Here is a 20,087-nt window from a genome sequence, read left to right on the forward strand (position 1 = left end):
CAGCTCGAAATGAGCCTCGTAGCCCAGGAATAACTCGCAAAGGGAAACGTAGCCGGTGATGTGTAATATGGAAGCAGGGGTGAAATTATGCAGTTGGAGGCCGTAAAACTCTAGGAGCCCGCGGGGGAACGGATGAATTGGAAATCCGAGTCCCCTTAATAAGTAAGGAACAAGGCACACCCGCTCCCCCGTAGAGGGGCTGGGGAAGCTCTCCGCTTGCTCCCCGCCATTGTAGGTGGCGAGCCCGGCTTGGACGGGAACCATATACGCTGGAGGGAGAAATCCCTGAGTCTGCAGTTTGACTAATCGACTGTGTGGGACAGAACACCTCTCCCAATCACCGGGCTTAGGGCTACGGGGGCGAGATGAGGAGCTGCGGTGGTCGGCCATGTTGGAGTGGATTTTTCCGAAGCGCGCTCCGATGGATTCTCGCCGTGGGAGGATGGTACGGATTGGATCTAAGAATCCCCATCCCTTTAATAGACGATTTATTTATCTGGCTAGGGCGGCGAATGTAAAAACTCCCTAGCTCCTCGTATTCATTCGACGCGTGGAAGATAGCCCTTACTGGGCGCAGAAGCCAAGAAGTCCAACATTTATGGGGCCGGACACTACTTGACGAACATTCAAAATTTGGAGAAGAACCCGCCTTGCAATGCCGAAGACAATATTGCGTGTCGGACTTGACGTCATTGAAGCCTGGTTCGGGGGCTACTGAGGGAGTCCTGGATTAGGGGGTCTCCGGACAGCCGGACTATATCCTTTGGCCGGACTGTTGGACTATGAAGATACAAGATTGAAGACTTCGTCTCGTGTTCGGAGGGGACTTTACTTGGCGTGGAAGGCAAGCTAGGCAATACGGATATGTATATCTCCTCCTTTGTAACCGACCTTGTGTAACCCTAGCCCCCTCCAGTATCTATATAAACCGGAGGGTTTTAGTCCGTAGGACAGGATACAATCATACCATCGGCTAGCTTCTAGGGTTTAGCCTCTCTGATCTCATGGTAGATCAACTCTTGTAATACTCATATCATCAAGAATAATCAAGCAAGACATAGGGTTTTACCTCCATCAAGAGGGCCCGAACCTGGGTAAACATCGTGTCCCCTGCCTCCTGTTACCATCCTCCTTAGACGCACAGTTCGGGACCCCCTACCCGAGATCTGTCGGTTTTGACACCGACAACCTCTTTCGTCTTCGTTCATCGGTAACTTTACTTGGAGCTATATTTTTATTCACCACATGATATGTGTTTTGCTTGGAGTGTCATTTTTGTTTTGTTTTGCTTGTTGTTTGAATAAAATATCAAGATCTGAAATTATTAAATGTTAGAGAGTCTTCACATAGTTGCATAATTATTCGACTACTCATTAATCTTCGCTTATATCTTTCGGAGTAGTTCGTCATTTTCTCTAGTGCTTCACTTATATCCTTTTAGAGCACGACAGTGGTTTTATTTGGAAGAAATAGATGAACTCTCATGCTTCACTTATATTATTTTGAGAGTCTTCAGAACAGCATGGTAGTTTTCTTTGGTTATGAAATTAGTCCTAATATGATAGACATCCAAGAGGGATGTAATAAAAACTTCCATATAGAGTGCATTGAATACTATGAGAAGTTTGATACTTGATGATTGTTTTGAGATATGAAGATGGTGATATTAGAGTCATGCTAGTTGAATAGTTGTGAATTTGAGAGATACTTGTGTTAAAGTTTGTGATTCCCGTAGCATGCACGTATGGTGAACCGTTATGTGATGAAGTCGGAGCATGATTTATTTTTTGATTGTCTTCCTTATGAGTGGCGGTCGGGGACGAGCGATGGTATTTTCCTACCAATATACCCCCCTAGGAGCATGTGCATAGTACTTTTTTTAGATAACTAATAGATTTTTGCAATACTTATGTGAGTTCTTTATGAATAATGTTGAGTCCATGGATTATACGCACTCTCACCCTTCCACCATTGCTAGCCTCTCTAGTACCGCGCAGCTTTCGCCGGTACCATAAATCCACCATTTACCTTCCTCAAAACAGCCACCGTACCTACCTATTATGGCACTTTCATAGCCATTTCGAGATATATTGCCATGCAACTTTCCACCGTTCCATTTATTATGACATGCTTCATCATTGTCATATTGCTTTGCATGATCATGTAGTTGACATTGTATTTGTGGCAAAGACACCGTTCATAATTCTTTCATAGATGTCACTCTTGATTCATTGCACATCCCATTACACCGCCGGAGGCATTCATATAAAGTCATATTTTGTTCTAAGTATCGAGTTGTAATTCTTGAGTTGTAAGTAAATAAAAGTGTGATGATCATCATTATTAGAGCATTGTCCCAAGTGAGAAAAGGATGATGGAGACTATGATTCCCCCACAAGTCGGGATGAGACTCCGGACAAAAAATATAAAAAAAGAGAAAAAAAGAGGCCATAAAAAAGAGAATGCCCAAAAAAACACAAAAACACAAAAAAATGAGAGAAAAAGAGAGAAGGGACAATGTTACTATCCTTTTACCACACTTGTGCTTCAAAGTAGCACCATGATCTTCATGATAGAGAGTCTCCTATGTTGTCACTTTCATATACTAGTGGGAATTTTACATTATAGAACTTGGCTTGTATATTCCAATGATGGGCTTCCTCAAAATGCCTTAAGTCTTTGTGAGCAAGCAAGTTGGATGCACACCCACTTAGTTTCTTTTTGAGCTTTCATTCACTTATAGCTCTAGTGCATTAGTTGCATGGCAATCCCTACTCAAACACATTGATATCTATTGATGGGCATCTCCATAGCCCGCTGATACGCCTAGTTGATGTGAGACTATCTTCTCCTTTTTGTCTTCTCCACAACCACCATTTTTTCCACCTATAGTGCTATGTCCATGGCTCACGCTCATGTATTGCATGAAGATTGAAAAAGTTTGAGAACATCAAAAGTATGAAACAATTGCTTGGCTTGTCATCGGGGTTGTGCATGATTTAAATACTTTGTGTGATGAAGATAGAGCATAGCCAGACTATATGATGTTGTAGGGATAGCTTTCTTTGGCCATGTTATTTTGAGAAGACATGATTACTTTGTTAGCATGCTTGAAGTATTATTATTATTATGTCAATATTAAATTTTTATCTTGAATCTTATGAATGTAAACATTCATGCCACAATAAATAGAATTAAATTAATAAATATGTTAGGTAGCATTCCACATCAAAAAATTTGTTTTTATCATTTACCTACTCGAGGACGAGCAGGAATTAAGCTTGGGGATGCTTGATACGTCTCCAACGTATCTATAATTTTTGATTGTTCCATGCTATTATATTATCAACCTTGGATGTTTTATATGCATTTATATGCTATTTTATATGATTTTTGGGACTAACCTATTAACCTAGAGCCCAGTGCCAGTTTCTCTTTTTTCCTTGTTTTTGAGTTTCGCAGAAAAGGAAAACCAAACGGAGTCCAATTGATCTGAAACTTCACGGAACTTATTTTTGGACCAGAAGAAGGACATGGAGTGAAAGAGTTGGGCCAGAAGAGTCCCGGGCTGCCCACGAGGGTGGGGGGCGCGCCCACCCCCTGGGTGCGCCTCCCTACCTCGTGGACAGCCCGGAGACCCCCCCTGACTTGTTCTCGACGCCAAAACCTCTTATATATACTGACACCTCCAGAACATAACCTAGATCGGGAGTTGCGCCGCCAGAAGCCTACGTAGCCACCGAAAACCAATCTAGACCCATTACGGCACCCTGCCATAGGGGGGAATCCCTCTCTGGTGGCCATCTTCATCATCCCGGCGCTCTCCATGACGAGGAGGGAGTAGTCCACCCTCGGGGCTGGGGGTATGTACCAGTAGCTATGTGTTTGATCTCTCTCTCTCTCTCTCGTGTTCTTGATTTGGCACGATCTTGATGTATCGCGAGCTTTGCTATTATAGTTGGATCTTATGATGTTTCTCCCCCTCTACTCTCTTGTGATGAATTGAGTTTTCCCTTTGAAGTTATCTTATCGGATTGAGTCTTTAAGGATTTGAGAACTTGATGTATGTCTTGCATGTGCTTATCTGTGGTGACAATGGGTTATCACGTGATCCACTTGATGTATGTTTTGGTGATCAACTTACGAGTTCCGTGACCTCGTGAACTTATGCATAGGGGTTGGCACACGTTTTCGTCTTGACTCTTCGTTGGAAACTTTGGGGCACTCTTTCAAGTTCTTTGTGTTGGTTGAATAGATGAATCTGAGATTGTGTGATGCATATCGTATAATCATACCCACGGATACTTGAGGTGACATTGTAGTATCTAGGTGACATTAGAGTTTTGGTTGATTTGTGTCTTAAGGTGTTATTCTAGTACGAACTCTATGATAGATTGAATGGAAAGAATAGTTTTGTGTTATTTTACTACGAACTCTTGAATAGATCGATCAGAAAGGATAACTTTGAGGTAGTTTCGTACCCTATTACCCTACAATAATCTCTTTGTTTGTTCTCCGCTATTAGTGACTTTGGAGTGACTCTTTGTTGCATGTTGAGGGATAGTTATATGATCCAATTATGTTATTATTGTTGAGAGAACTTGCACTAGTGAAAGTATGAACCCTATGACTTGTTTCAACACATTGCAATACCGTTTACGCTCACTTTTACCACTTGCTACCTTGCTGTTTTTATATTTTCAGATTACAAAGACCTATATCTACAGTCCATATTGCACTTGTATCACCATCTCTTCGCCGAACTAGTGCACCTATACAATTTACCATTGTATTAGGTGTGTTGGGGACACAAGAGACTCTTTGTTATTTGGTTTCAGGGTTGTTTGAGAGAGACCATCTTCATCCCACGCCTCCCACGGATTGGTAAACCTTAGGTCATCCACTTGAGGGAAATTTGCTACTGTCCTACAAACCTCTGCACTTGGAGGCCCAACGACGTCTACAAGAAAAAGGTTGTGTAGCAGACATCAACAGGCAATCCTAATTACTACCAGGAACACCCACTGCCCAGGCTTGAGGATGATGATCGTCATCGATATCATCTAGAACTACATATGCATGCGTGTGGCTGCTGAACCATATATATGCTAGGATGACCACCTAGTAGACTTATCAACTATGATCTATCCATGCATTGTTGACTAGTGTATATGAGTTTGTGAGATTGTATGGTTATATTAAATGTGGTATTGTCGTTGATGTTTGTGTGATGGTTCTATGAACTTAGTTTATTTGCACTGGACTTGTCTTGGTTTCCATGAATATTGCATCTGACTTCTTTTTATTATTTTTAATTTCTATTTACCTAGTTGTAGCGTGGGGAGAAAATAGGGCTCTACTACTACGTGATGATAGTAGTATGTTGGTAGAGAAAGAGGCGCTACTACTAAGTATTTTAGCTGCATCGCTTGTTTACAAACGCGCTACTGTTAAATAATAGTTGTAGCGCCCTAGCAGTAGCGCGGGTGCCCGCGCTACTGGTATGTAAAAAATCAACGCCACTAGTAAGGTTTTCTCTAGTAGTGGTGTGAGATAGTTACACCTATCACACACGAGCCTATACATAAACCGGCGTGGGATGTACATACGAACGAAAACGTTTTTCTTGAATTGACTCTGTGGGATGTACATATGAACGGAAACGTTTTCCCTGGATCGTCTGTGTGAGATGTACATACGAACGGAAACGTTTTTCCCTGAATTGACTATGTGGGATGTACGTAAGAACGGAAACGTCTTCGCTTGATTGACTGTGTGTGATATACATACGAACGGAAATGTTTTTCTGAGATTCACCGTGTGAGATGTACATACGAATGGAGATGATTGGGTTTCGATGCCTCGTCCAATCACACGCGAGCTCATTTTGCCCCAGCCTGTGTGCCAGGAGGGCCTATCCCCGACGGTTTCTAGGTCGTGTGGGAAGAACTCCCCTATCATTCACACACACTTGGCGTTGGTTTCAAATGCCGTCGCGGAAAGGGGTTAAAAACCATGTGTATATAGCACCGACGCTTAACAATGCACCCACCACCACCACACATCACGATGCAAACAAGTAGCATAATTATACCAACATAATTTTTTTGTATTACTATTTTCTTGAAAGAAGTATCAGAGTCTAAATCTTAATTAACTCTTTGCTGTCTTGCTGATTAGGTAGGTAATCACAGTATAATGTAGCACAATGATGTAACAAGTCACTTCCCGAAGGTGATGAGGGGCCAAGAAAAATGAGAGGTATGTACTTTTGTGAACCTAATCTACTTTTTGTAATACATTAGTGATTGAATTTCTTAGTTTCTACTCCCTCCCGAAGATTATTGAATTCTGAATATGTATTAGGGCCTCAAAGGGCTGTTTATATAAGATACAAAACTTGGGGGCCAAGGATAGTAGAGATAGATTACAATTTGAACTACCAAATATACAAACCGAATATATACTCTAATACCCCCCCGCAGTGTCAACATCAGGTGTAACAATGTTGAGACTGGAGCGAATGCCAGTGAATGCTGCTGCAGTGGGGAGCCCCTTGGTGAAAATATCAGCAAATTGCGCAGTGGTAGGAACATGAAGCACACGGACCTCGCCAAGAGCCACTTTTTCACGAACAAAATGAATATCAATCTCGATGTGCTTGGTGCATCGATGCTGAACAGGATTGGACGCCATGTAGACTGCAGAAATATTGTCGCAATAAACTATAGTTGCACGCTCGATTGGTCGATGGAGCTCAACCAAAAGCTGACGGAGCCACACTGCCTTGGCCACAGAATGAGCAACAGACCTGTATTCAGCTTTTGCAAACGATCTGGAAACCGTAACCTGCCTTTTAGAAGACCAAGAAACAAGATTGTCACCCAAATAAACACAAAAGCCGGATGTAGATCGTCGAGTATCTGGACAACCCGCCCAGTCTGCATCAGAATAAACTGTCAAGCTTGTTGGAGAGGAAGAATTAAGGAGAAGACCATGATCAATAGTGCCTTTGAGATACCGAAGTATTCTCTTGACATGAGAATAATGAGGAACACGAGGACCATGCATATATAAGCACGCTTGTTGAACAGAATAAGATATATCAGGACGAGTGAGTGTGGCATATTGGAGAGCACCAGTGATACTGCGATATAGAGTAGGATCAGAAAAAGGTTCGCCGTCGGCCGACAACTTGGTACCAACGTCGACCGCCGTACGACATGGTTGACAGTCAGTCATCCCTGCACGAGAGAGCAAGTCAAGAATGTACTGGCGTTGAGAGAGAAAGAGTGTAGATGAAGTGCGGGAGATAGTGATCCCAAGAAAGTGATGAAGAGGACCGAGATCAGTCATGGAAAATTCACGATTAAGAGAAGATATAATGTGTTGTAAAAAGGAATCAGAAGAGGCAGTGAGAATTATGTCATCAACATATAAGAGAAGATAGGCAGTATGGGAGGAGGAACGAAAAATGAAGAGAGATGAATCAGATTTAGACGCGGTAAAACCTATTGTGTGAATAAAGGTGGTGAAGCGATGAAACCAAGCACGAGGAGCTTGTTTAAGACCGTACAGAGATTTGTGAAGAAGACAAACAAAATCAGGAGAAGAGGAATTCTCAAAACCCGAAGGTTGTTGACAATAGACAGTTTCATTGAGAGTGCCATGGAGGAAGGCATTTTTAACATCTAACTGATGGATCGGCCAAGAGGAGGAGACAGCGAGACTGAGAACAACACGAATGGTACTAGGTTTTACAACTGGAGAAAAAGTCTCATCAAAATCAACACCGTGTTGCTGAGAAAACCCACGACAAACCCAACGAGCTTTATAACGAGCAAGAGTACCATCAGCATGAAATTTGTGACGGAAAACCCATTTGCCGGAAACAACATTGACACCGGGTGGTTTGGGAACGAGAGTCCAGGTGTTATTTTGCTGAAGAGCATGAAACTCATCACGCATAGCAGAGTGCCAAAGAGGATCGAGAAGAGCACGTTTATAAGATGTAGGAATAGGGGAGATAGTGGGAACAGCCGTGAGGTTAAGACGTCGTGTAGGGAGGTGAAAGCCACGCTTACCACGAGTGCACATGACATGGTCATTGGCCGGAGGTATTATAGGAACGGCATTAGATGGAAGAGGCGGTGTGGAGGAAGAAGAGGAAGAAGGAGAAGCAACAATAGGGGAGATGGGCGTGGGAGGAGAGGAAGCTGCTGTCAAGGGAGGAGTGGGGGGCGCGGAAGGCTGTGGTGAAGGAGAAGTGGGCGGTGCAGAAGGCTGCTGTGGAGGCATGGAAGACTGATGCGGTGGTGGTTGTTGCTCCGGGACAATAGAGGTAGGAGCTAGACGAGGGAGGAGAGGAGATGAAGAACGAAAAGAGGAAGGTTGGGTTGTGGATGATGTTTGTGTGGCAGCGTAGGGAAAGGTATATTCGTCAAAGACGACGTGACGGGAAATAATGACACGGCCGGATGAGGGATCAAAGCAGCGAGAGCCCTTATGATCATCGGAGAGACCAAGATAAATGCAGGGTAAAGAGCGAGGTTCTAGTTTATGAGAAGTGGTAGAAGTGATGTTGGGAAAACAGAGACAACCAAAAATGCGAAGGGAAAGATAGTCGGGATGGGAAAGAAAGAGGGATTGAAAGGGAGTGTAGAGAGGACATGTTTTGGTTGGTCTAATATTGAGAAGAAGTGTGGCAGTGCGTAATGCTTCAACCCAAAAACGGGGAGGAAGAGAAGCTTGAATAAGCAAGGTGCGAAGAATATCATTGATGGAACGAAGAGAGCGTTCTGCTTTGCCATTTTGAGGAGATGTATAGGGACAAGAAAAGCGAAGAAGTATGCCTTGAGAAAGAAAGAAAGTGCGATTGCGAGTATTATCAAATTCTCGTCCATTGTCACATTGAATAAAGCGTATTGGAAGACCAAAGTGGGTTAGAACATATTGACGAAAATTGAGAAAAATTGGGTGTACATCGGACTTGGCTCGGAGAGGAAAGGTCCAAACATAATGGGAATAATCATCAAGAATTACAAGATAGTATTTGTAACTAGAAACACTAGGAATTGGAGAGGTCCATAGATCACAATGGAGCAGTTCAAAAGGAAAAGTACTAATAGTAGAGGATGTACCAAAAGGTAGTCTAACATGTTTGCCACATTGACAGGCATTACAAAGAGAGGAATCATGAGGGACACTAGAACTAGGGATACAAAATTCCTGTAACAATGATGATAGTGTAGCTTTATTAGGATGACCAAGCCGACGATGCCATAGATGAACTGATGCAAGCATGGCGCGAGGAGTGGAAGTGGGGGCGCCATGAAGAGGATAAAGATCGCCGGTGCTATTGTAACGAGCTAGAACCTCCCCCGTTGTCAGATCCTTCACAGATAAACCAAAGGGGTCAAAGGCCACAATAACTTGATTATCGATGGTAAACTGACGAACGGAGATAAGATTAGTAATTAAGGATGGGACTACAAGAATATTGCGTAAAAGAAAATTGTTAGAAGAATAGGGAATGTAAGAATCACCGGTGCAAGAGACAGGAATAGTAGAACCATCACCGATGGTAATGGAAGAAAAAGAAGAAGGGAAACAAGCTGACAAAAAATTCATAGTTGAAGACATATGCGTAGATGCACCAGAATCGAAAATCCAATCCGTACCTTCATTGTTGAGGGTGAAATTGTTCATGGCGGCGATGAAAGCAGCCTGATCCCAGCTTGGCGATGTTGTCGTAGGAGAGGGAGCAGGCATGTTCATTGGTGCATGCTGCCCGTATGCGTACGGTGACGGAGCCGAAGGAGCACCGAGCGCATAGGGAACCAGGGCGTAGCCGGGCGGAAGCACGGGGGCGCCGGGCGTGGTCGGTGTAGTAGTGGCGGTGTAGACGTGAGCCGGCGGTCGGGGTCCGAGGAGACCAGGGGAGCCGGTGGCAGGACGATGGCCCGGGCTCCAGGCGCCCGTGTATGCTGGAGGAGCGCCGTAAGGAGACGGAGCAGACCAAGGCATGGGCCACGCCTGAACCAGCCCGGTCCAGGGATCTTGCTGCTGGTGCCATGCCGTTGGAGTAGATTCCGGTGTAGACGATGATGATGATGACGCCGAGGAGCTGGCGGAGCGAGGCTGGGGCGGCCGGTAGACGGGATTCTTGCCGCGGTAGTTAGGGCTCGGGCGCCAGCCTGGAGGCGGCTGGACAGGGGCCGACGACGGAGTGGATGGAGCTGGCGCCGAAGACTTGGTGGTGGCGTGAAACACTTGCGGACGAGTGGCCTTGCGAGCTTGATTCTGAGCCTCGAGCTGAAGGAGAGAGCGGACCTCGCCGAAGGACGGGTAGGGCCGCAACATGGGGATGAAGGCCACCTGTTTCTCGAACTGCTCACCAAGACCGACGAGAAGAGCGTTTATAAGAACGCGGTCGTCGACGTGATCACCAAGTTGCCGGAGTTCATCACCGATCGACTTGATCCGCTGGCAGAAGACGGTGACCGGGGAGTCTCCTTGGGTGATGGTGCGGAGCTCGGTGTGGAGAGCGTTGATGCGGGCGTCGGAGTTGTCTTGAAACAACTGTTGAAGGGCGGCCCAAAGATCGGGTGCAGTGGCATCGTCGTTGGAGACAAGATTGAAAAGCTCGGTGGAGATCCGAGTATAAATCCATTGGATGATCGTGAGATCGTCCTTCACCCAACGAGGATTGGCAGGCTGCGGCACAGAGGATGGATGAATATGGTGGCGTAGACCGCAGCGACCAAGGTGGATGTGGAAGAGATGGCGCCAATGGTAGTAATTGTGGGCAGCCAGGTCAAGCGAGATGGGTATGAACGGCGCAACATCGGCAAGTGTATCTGCTAGAGAGATTGGTGGTGGCGGAAGGGCATATTGGTGGTGGGTAAGGGAACTAGGGTTGAAGGAGGAAGAAGAGGCAGATGGCGATCTGGCGGCGTTGAACTCGGCCGTGGTAAAGAGAGGCCGCGCCGGAAGAGGTGGAGGGGCCGGCGGAGAGGCCATGTGGAGAAGATAACCTAGGCGACGGATACCATGAAGATTATTGAATTCTGAATATGTATTAGGGCCTCAAAGGGCTGTTTATATAAGATACAAAACTTGGGGGCCAAAGATAGTAGAGATAGATTACAATTTGAACTACCAAATATACAAACCGAATATATACTCTAATACCTCCGTTCCTAAATATTTGTCTTTTTAAAGATTTCAACAAGTAACCACATACGAAGTAAAAATGAGTGAATCTATGCTCTAAAATATGTTTATATACATCCGTATATGGTAGTCCATTTGAAATTTCTAAAAAGACAAATATTTAGGAACGGAGGGAGTATGAGTTTACTTTTTTTAAGGATTTCTACTAGAAAGGTGTATTTGAGATAATATTGTGCAGAAAATGTGCATCATATACATGTTAGGTAATACGAGATAGTACAACCAAAATAGTACTAAGAAATATTGTGCAGAAAATGTAGCACACAATGTACTCGACAATTAGGTGCATTAGAGATAATATTGTGCAGAAAATGTAGCACACAATGTTGCCGCTCAAGCTAGGCGGCAGGACGCCACATTAGGGCGCACACACGCCCACAGCGAGATTGCATTGCCTCATGCGATGCTTCATTTAGTCTCCTGGGTGCAGGTCATGTCTCTTTTTGTCATCGGAACTTCCCTGCCTTCTAGTTTCACCCCAGTCCCTTGAAATGTCTGGACCGGCTCTAATCTGGTGACAATGACACAGGCACATCATTCACTTGTTGCGGGCGTCGTTGTTTGAAATGCATTTCTCAGTCTGTTGATGCTTGATGTTGCATGTTGTAGTTCAATCCAAGAGCTTTAGAGGTCGTGTTTTATTCTATATCCTGTGTCTGTTTTAGTGTTGACCGTGTGCATTGTAACTGCGTGTGCACTCATGATGTTTATATTCTCCTTTACAACATTATGAGTTAATAAAAAAATGTCTTTTAGCAAAAAACATGGTACATACATATTAGAATTCACTATTCTTTCCCTCAAAAGAAAACATGATTCTTATTACGGAACAACAGATCATTAAACAAAAATTTGAGAGTACGTTAAGACGTCAAGTTACGTATACGTATATGTGTATATAATGAACAATGTAACAAAGATTGATCCCTACGCTTCATCACCTGTGCAACCACTCAACACTTTTATTGTCCAGTAGTACTGTTTCGAAACTGCTTCGCGCGCACTGCCAGTGCCATTTTATCTGCCTGCCATCCTCTCAGTACGTGTCTCCTGGCCTCTAACCTAGTAGTAGAGTATATATCAGTCAACGAATAGAACTGCTTTGCTTTAGTTGGCTTTGCAATTCTTGGTCAGGGACCAAAGCCCGTCCCTCCCGTGTGCACCTCGAAGTTAGGCATCAAATGAGCAGAAGCAGCAGCAGCCGCGGCCGCCGCCCTGTTGTTAGGAGGAGCCGCCTGGCTGCTGTACCCGATTAGTGCTGCAGCAGTTGGGCTGTAGAAATCTACCATTCCTGCAGCTTCCTTCAGCATATTGTTGTTGTGGCCATCCTCGTGGTGATGACGGTGATGATCACTAGTTGCACCTGCACCGCCACCCTTGATGATATTGCCCGCTGTGATGGCGGCGTCCCTGACAGCGGCAGCCGTCGAGCCGCCGCACTGCCGTGGCTGCGTCTGATAGAACACCTTGGAGACGACGAGCTCGCCATCCTTCTCCTCCTCATCGGAGCCTAGGTGGTATTGATGCATCACCCAGTTGGTCTTCTCTGGCTTGCGCTGCTTGCCGTAGTTGGTATAGAGGACAAGGATCTTTTTGTACCCCTTGAGCTTGCCGTCAGTGAATACGGGGCGGGTCTTGCCCGTTTTGTGCCATCTCGTCTCGCCGCCCTGCTCGTCGGTGTGCACCTTGCGCCGCTTCCTAGTCCCCGTCGTATACGCCTTTGATGGACGGTGGAAGAAGTGGCGGATCAGGCCGTCCTTGCCAACTCCTGAAACGAACAAAGTGAATAACCGTGTTGCAAACGGGCTAAATGCGTAAATTCAAGAAGGTGTCTAGCTCTCATCATAGAAGAGAAATAACCAAGTCTCATCTAATTCCTACACTATATTATTTCATCTGGAGAATTGTATGGGATTTTTTCTTTTTCATGGAAATCAACAAAGTCATAAATTCAATCCATTGTACATAAGAAACATGCATGTGTGAAAGATAACTCGCGGTACCCTTTATATAGTACTCCCTCCGTTCCTAAATATTTGTCTTTTTAGAGATTTCAAATGGACTACCACATACGGATGTATGTAGACATATTTTAGAGCGTAGATTCACTCATTTTGCTCCGTATGTAGTCACTTGTTCTAGAAAGACAAATATTTAGGAACGGAAGGAGTAAAAGACAAAACACTACCGTAACTTTTTATTTTGTAGGAACAGAACACCAACTTTGTTTTTTTTTTCGAAAAGAAAACACCAACTTTGTTGATCAAATGAAAACAGTTCACTAAAGAAGCTGAAATTAATACTGGCATAGAAAAAGAAAGATCCTCTCAGACACGCGCCATAGGATCATGAACGAAATGACTTTGTAGTTTATGTGCCCATGCACGGGGGATTGTATCTTGTGCACTCACATTTGTGGTGCTATCAGTGCACCGGATACCGTAGCACATAAATCTTTGTAAAAACTGAAAACCATCTAGCAGGTTGACAAAGCATCAATGTATATTGTCACAAAATTTCATATTTAAATGTGAGACATTGCTCAAGATATAAAAAGACAAATTTGGCATTAATGTTGTAATGGGCCAAATCTAAAGCCTAACTTATGTTATGTACTATTCAGTGTCGATTTTGACTTTTTGGTTTTTCGAGCAATGTTCTGAATTTTGTTTTGATTTTTTTACAACATACATTGATGTCGTGTGAATATGCTAATTTTTTTAAAAAATATACATTTTGAAATATACTACAGGAGTTTAGTGTACCACAAGCACCCATACACCAGATATTCTCCCTGCATGCACAAGTAACCACTCATGTGGCATTAATCCCAAGCAAATAGGCCCAAATGTGTTTTTTCCGCAGACTCTAGCGATTTTTTTTTCTTCCAATTCTATCAAGTGTTTCTGTAAAAAAACAATAAGTGTGCAACCTTAGTCCAGAAATGTGCAGCTTACTAGGTGCAGGTTTCTAAATTTGAATTTGCAAAGAACTTTTAAAATGGGTAGTTACCTAACCGATCAATATATAATTAACGAGTGTTCAAGTTCTCCGACAAATAAGAATCCACTCTATTCGACTAATTTCTCCCTATACAATGTTTAAGTAAGTGTACTTGTCAGAGAGATAAAAATACACTTGCTGCTAAAAAGGATAAACTATTTTTACGACCTAAACAAAACTCTAATGTTTGGAAAGGTAGAAGCCAGTTCAACTAAAGAGCTCAACAAAGTTTGCATTTCGCCAGATCGGTATGCAAATAAAGAGAGTAAAGTGAATTCGATGGTTTTCCATAATGTATTTACTTCACAAGCTATAAATAATGCAGTCAATTTCTGAGCCATTTAGGCATCCGGGAGATCTGTGCAGAATTGCTTGTTTTGAGAATCAGGAACGAGAAATCATGCGTCCGCCAGAGTTAGAACCCACAACCTTAGTTAGCATTCCTTGTCCAGGGCACTCTTATCAGACTAGTTTGTTGCGATTAAATGTAGCATAGTCTTTTGTATTTGTATTTGTAAGGGTTTTATTGTTATTTTTGTTAACAATATACTTTTTGAATGTTTCTCTTTTGTTTTAATTCTGTTTATTATACATTTTTAAGTTGTGCAATTGCGCGCTTATTTGTGTGCGAGCAAACATCTTTTGCATGCAGTACACTTTCTTGGTTTGCAGTTTTGCACTTTTGGTTTTGCGTGGAACCTAAATTTAAACATACTTGCATGTGTAATTTTGTGTTTAGAAGTGCAAATAATATCTTACATTAATTCATTAATCAGGGGGTTAGTAAGCATGTACATGAATGAAAGAAAAGAAGAAGGAAAGAGGGGAGCAGAATCAAATGTGATTTAACAAAGAAAAAGGCAACCATGATATAGGCAATTGCTAAAGGAAGACACACACGAGCTTCTTTTCTTGTGAATTGTTTTTCAAACCTGCTAAAATTTGCCCTGTGTGGTGTAAGCCTACACTTGACTAGGAGTAGCAAGAATAACTGATAATCAAGAGTTCCAAGTTTCTTGAGATAGATTCCAAACACATATAACTAGTTTCATCGGCACCTCCCATAGGAAATAAAATATACTTTTCTATATGCAAATTTGTACTAGCTAGATTCAAATTAAATTCATACTAAATACATTTTCTCGGTAAAAAAAAATGATAAATTTTGCTCTATAATTTGGATTGGGGCCTGAAATACTCATGTGCCCCAAAATTTAAACCTTGAACCCCCCCCCCCCCCTCCCCCCCCCCCCAACACTATATAGTTCTATTACCCAAAAAGAAGTGTGTTAATTGGTTGAATAAAATGTAGTGTTTAAAACTAAATAGTTTTTTAAAACATGTGGTAAAAGTAAATACTCCTGTGAATGTTTTTCATTAAGAACTTATAACTAAACAAGTGCACCACAAGGTATTAAATGCATCTATATTTTATTACTAATTCATAAATCTTATTAGTTACTACCAACTTATATTTCAACCTCCTTTTCTATACATTTTTACTAATTCCTACAGAAAAACTAAGTAGGGCATTAATGCTTGGCTTATATTCTGATAAATTAATGATATAGCAATGATATGTCATTCATCACTCTTTCGGTCACAAAATGAAAACAATAGGAGAGGATTGACGTGTGTGCCTGATCTATTTTATATTCTTATTTGTACCTGGCATGATCAAAATAAGACCTTAAATTTTGGGGTAAAGATAATGCATTCCCGTAAGCAAAATGTTTCCTCATATATATGTTGGCAAAATAATTAAACAATGACCAGCTAGCGTACACATAAATATAAGCATGGAGTGCGGAAGCACGTAACTTTGAGATAAAACAATGCTTCTTAATCTGAAAAACAATGATAATTAAGTAAAAAAAACATCCATATCACAGGTCCTTTCAAATTAACTTCATATTTCCTTGCTTTAGTCTGATGTTGCGTGCATCCTGCATGACGTAGACATTTGGTGGCACCTTGCGTCGATCTCATTTTTGCAATGTGGAATTAATATACTTATGCCATATGTAGGAGAAGCGATTACTTGAAAGGCAACCTTTATTGAGTTATACGTATCGTGCACCAGTGCAAATGCATATGGGCTACGCAGATGCACACCTATATACTATTATACTATATATATTAAACAAAGAAGCACAAAACAAATACGCAACACAGTTTTCTTTTCTTTTTGTTCTAGAAGAGTACCGATCAAGCAAGGGTACCGATCAAGCAAGGGTAAAACAAATACGCAACACATACGCTTATGCAATTTTCTTTTCTTTTTGTTCTAGAAGAGTACCGATCAAGCAAGGGCAAGGAAACCAAACTGAAAACGACTTAAACCCAAATATTGTATATCAAACCAAAAGAGTTTGTGGGCAGTGTCCCATGACGGATCAACAATCACTCTCTCTCTCGCCCCCGACTTGTCCTAATCCGAAATCTTTTCCTTTTGAAATCCGGCGCTTTCCCTACCAGTTTTTGATGTAACGCAAGCCCCTAGAGCGCGCGCAACTAATAACATGTACAGTACTACGTACGTAACCACGCCGAGACTCACATGGCGGCCGGTCAGATGTTAAACGTGTATATGTTGGCGATCGTAGTATTGTAGGAGGACGTACGTGTGTGTTTGAGTGTAACAATACCTGGAAGCCTCTCCGGATGGGTGTAGCAAATGCCGTTCTCTCCCTCAATCGCCGGTATGAACTCGTCGATGAGCGGGTGGAGCTTGCGCGTGTCCGGCCTGGCCTTCCCCTCCAGGTGCTCCAGCAGCTCCTGGTCCGTGGGGTCGAACTTGACGCCGGCCGGCAGCCCAGGCAGATCCTGTATCGTCGCCGCCGCCTGCAACTGATCCATCCATGGAAATGATTGATTGATCATCATATAGTCATGCTGCGATCTCACTCAGACTCGGAGAGATGGCGTGCAGGAGCTGGTGCGTACCTGTTCATACTGCGCGTGGTGGCCGCAGGCGGGGCACGTCCTAACGAGGCTGACGTGGGAGGAGGCCTGCTGCTGGTGGTGCTGCTGCTTCTTGGCGGCCGCCGCCGCGACGGCCGCGGCGGAGGCCAGGTTGTTCTCCACGGCGCGCACGTCGTTGAAGCTATTGCACCATGTCATGGCCGGCCGACACGGCACTCCCGCGCCCCACCACCACGTACTTAATGATGATGGATGGATGAAGATATGGAAAGCCTCTCGGTGTCCGCAGTTCCGCTTTGCTAGCCCGTCCCCATATGTGGCAGGATCAAGGCCGGCCCTGCCGGCTGGGAGGGAATGAGTGACAGGGTAAAAAGAGGAGAGGAGATCGAGGGAGATCGGGGCTGGTGGCTGGCTAAAGAGGGCGGGCGAGGGAACAAAGCGGCCTGAGAAGAGAACAAAGAGAAAAAGAGGTTAGAGAGGAAGCTTGTCCCTGTTAAAAGCTAGCTACCATTGCCTGCGCTTGTTGCTGCTGCTGGGTGCTGGGTTTCTCTCTCTATCTGGTACAGAGGAATAGAATTCTCACCAACTTTTGGGTTGTTGCTTGCCAAGGAGATCGATCGCCACGAGCGAGCTAGTGTACTACCAAGTAGAGATGGATTGATGCATGGCTCGATTGATTGATGACGAGAGACCAGGTTGAGAGGCAGGCACAAAGGAGAAATTAATAAAGAGGTCGGAATTCGCGCAAGCAAGATCGGACCGGACAAGATCGCTGCTGCTGCCTACCCCGATCGATAGATGGAACTGCTAGCAGCAGCACCACCAGCTTATGGGTTTGTACGTGTCAATGTGTTGAGAGAGAGAGAGAGAGAGAGAGAGAGAGAGAGAGAGAGAGAGAGAGGAATATGATAAGAGAAGAAACTAGAGGGGATCCGGGCCAATGATGGGCGGTTGCTTGGCCCTCAAGTCTGGGCAAACAAGCCGTATACGTGAGCCGGAAACCAGGCGCGGAGCCGGATTCTCTGCGCGCGACCGCGGAACGGGCCGGGCCCCGCTAGCTAGCTATCGCACGCGAGTTGCTGCGTACACATCCACGCATCCATCTGATGTGTACGTCAAGTCCACCCATCGAGTAGTTGTTGACGTGTGTGTGTGGTTGGTATTTACACGTCTCAAAAGCAAAAGACTAGCCGCACACACAACATATATGCAGCCGCAATTAACTAGCTAGCCCAGCATGATCACCGCCAAGGCTTACGTTCCAAGAAAAGCTCGTCATGCATCTAGAGTATCTGCCACGACCGACCAGCCGGCGGCCGTGTACCAAACATATGGTATGGACGACGGCCCGTCGAAAATAGCACGTGAACCGACCGACCGACTACCACCGATCGAGGGAGATGTACTTTGGTCTAGCTACTACTATATGTTATACCGGCCGGCCGCTGGCCTGGCCAGGAAGACCACTGTTCACCGTCGCTGCGACGGATCGGTTGGTAAAACCAGCTGCTGCGGGCCGGGCAGTAGTACATTTGACGTGGATGGATGGGTGCATCAGCATGCACGTTTTCTCTTTCCTTGGATGCAATTAGTGGGGCGCTCGCTCGCGTGATCACTTGCCAAAACCTTAAGCTACTACCAACAACGGAAATGTACGTACAGTCGCACTCTCGGCCAGGAGAGAGATGCAAGGAACGGCGACAGAGCTAACCGAACCCAACCCAACCCAACGTGTACGTGCGTGCGTGCGTGCTTGGGATGGACCGATGGAGGTGGTGGGGAGGAGGAACGAAAAGAAGAAGAAAGGGAACACTAGCTAGAGCTCAAGAAAAGGCGTGGGAGAGGTGCGACGGGGCGCGGGGTGGAGTGGAGATAGGGCAACCGGCTGATTCCCGGCCCTGAGGACGTCCCACCACACACCACACTATGGCACTATGCGCTGCGTGTGCGCGCGCGTGAGACGGGGGGATTGTGTTGAGGGGGCTGCCAGGGAGGGAGATATGTTGGAGAGGGACCTTTTTAGATCCCAGGTCACCGTAGAGTGTCTTGGAAGAGAGACGATACCCCAACGACACAAGACTTGAACCGTCCATCTACCGACCCAGACCCAGACGCAGCCCAACTATCCGGCCAGTACAAAGTTAAGCCGGCCGATCAACCCTGCTGCAGCTGCATGCACAATTGCAGCCCCACGCGCGTGCTTCGTATTTTTCTTTCTTTTTTTCATTTTATTTGCTTGGCTTATCCATGCAGGACCAGAGAGACTATTGAATTATTCCAATACGTATGACGGTGGTGGCTTTAATCACTACTTAACAGGGCAACAGCCGTTAATTGGCCACGTCGTCTATGTATGACCTAGAGCCTTAAAAACTACTCCCTCCATCCAAAAAAACTTATCTTAAGTTTGTCTCTCAAATGGATGTATCTAGCACCAAGTTAGTGCTAGATACGTTCATTTGAGGGACAAATTTTTTCGGACAGAGAATACTTAGCATGCTATGGTTTAGCCAACGTACAACCTCATGTATGTATGACCTAGAGCCTTGACACACCTAATTTAGTTTGGTATAACGGCCCAATCTGATCTTCTGGACCCGGCACACGGCCATTCTTCTTAATGGAGTTCCCGGTGACTTAGATCAAGTGTCACAATGGGCTTCGACAGCGCGCCCTGGCACACGGCCATTCTCCTCCATGTAGTTCTCGGTAACTTAGATCAAGTGTCGCAATTGGCTTCGACAGCGCGACCCACTCTCCCCCTACTTATTTATTATTGTTGCACATGTCCTCCCATGGCCAATTTAGCAAGCTTGCTCCGCTGGGATGATCTATGATCTCTCAACCCTCTGGTAGAGGTAGTAGTGTGTCCCATCCTTCTGTATGTCGATGATACTCTCATCATTTTCAATTTAGATGCCAAC

The 20,087-nt window shown here is 44.5% G+C and overlaps 2 protein-coding genes across 2 annotated transcripts; both read right to left on the reverse strand.

Annotated features, from left to right (window-relative positions):
* Positions 1–8,134: 8,134 nt before the first annotated feature.
* LOC147980069 (uncharacterized) lies at positions 8,135–11,032 on the reverse strand. Its single transcript, XM_087515463.1, has 2 exons — positions 9,681–11,032; positions 8,135–8,250 (listed from the first exon to the last, which is right to left on the reverse strand). The coding sequence occupies exons 1-2, from the start codon at positions 11,020–11,022 to the stop codon at positions 8,135–8,137; spliced, it is 1,458 nt and encodes a 485-aa protein (XP_087371589.1). The 5' UTR covers positions 11,023–11,032.
* A 994-nt stretch (positions 11,033–12,026) lies between these two features.
* LOC125544352 (NAC domain-containing protein 73) lies at positions 12,027–18,033 on the reverse strand. Its single transcript, XM_048708003.2, has 4 exons — positions 17,747–18,033; positions 17,185–17,606; positions 16,887–17,088; positions 12,027–13,003 (listed from the first exon to the last, which is right to left on the reverse strand). The coding sequence occupies exons 2-4, from the start codon at positions 17,359–17,361 to the stop codon at positions 12,366–12,368; spliced, it is 1,017 nt and encodes a 338-aa protein (XP_048563960.2). The 5' UTR covers positions 17,362–17,606; positions 17,747–18,033; the 3' UTR covers positions 12,027–12,365.
* Positions 18,034–20,087: the final 2,054 nt, after the last annotated feature.

Source organism: Triticum urartu, chromosome 3A, assembly GCF_056163025.1.
Source record: "Triticum urartu cultivar PI428250 chromosome 3A, HENAU_Tu73, whole genome shotgun sequence".
In the NCBI taxonomy this organism is placed as follows: domain Eukaryota; kingdom Viridiplantae; phylum Streptophyta; class Magnoliopsida; order Poales; family Poaceae; genus Triticum; species Triticum urartu.

Bases quoted from the DNA above. Each gene is read 5' to 3' on its own strand.
- LOC147980069 (XM_087515463.1), bottom strand. From the start codon at position 11,022: ATGGCCTCTCCGCCGGCCCCTCCACCTCTTCCGGCGCGGCCTCTCTTT. The intron at 8,251-9,680 runs GTACGGATTGGA...CCTTCACCACAG, and splicing joins TTTCACCCTCAACAATGAAG to CCTTCCGCGCCCCCCACTCC.
- LOC125544352 (XM_048708003.2), bottom strand. From the start codon at position 17,361: ATGACATGGTGCAATAGCTTCAACGACGTGCGCGCCGTGGAGAACAAC. The intron at 17,089-17,184 runs GTACGCACCAGC...TGGATGGATCAG, and splicing joins ACCACGCGCAGTATGAACAG to TTGCAGGCGGCGGCGACGAT. The intron at 13,004-16,886 runs GTATTGTTACAC...TGTTCGTTTCAG, and splicing joins CCATCCGGAGAGGCTTCCAG to GAGTTGGCAAGGACGGCCTG.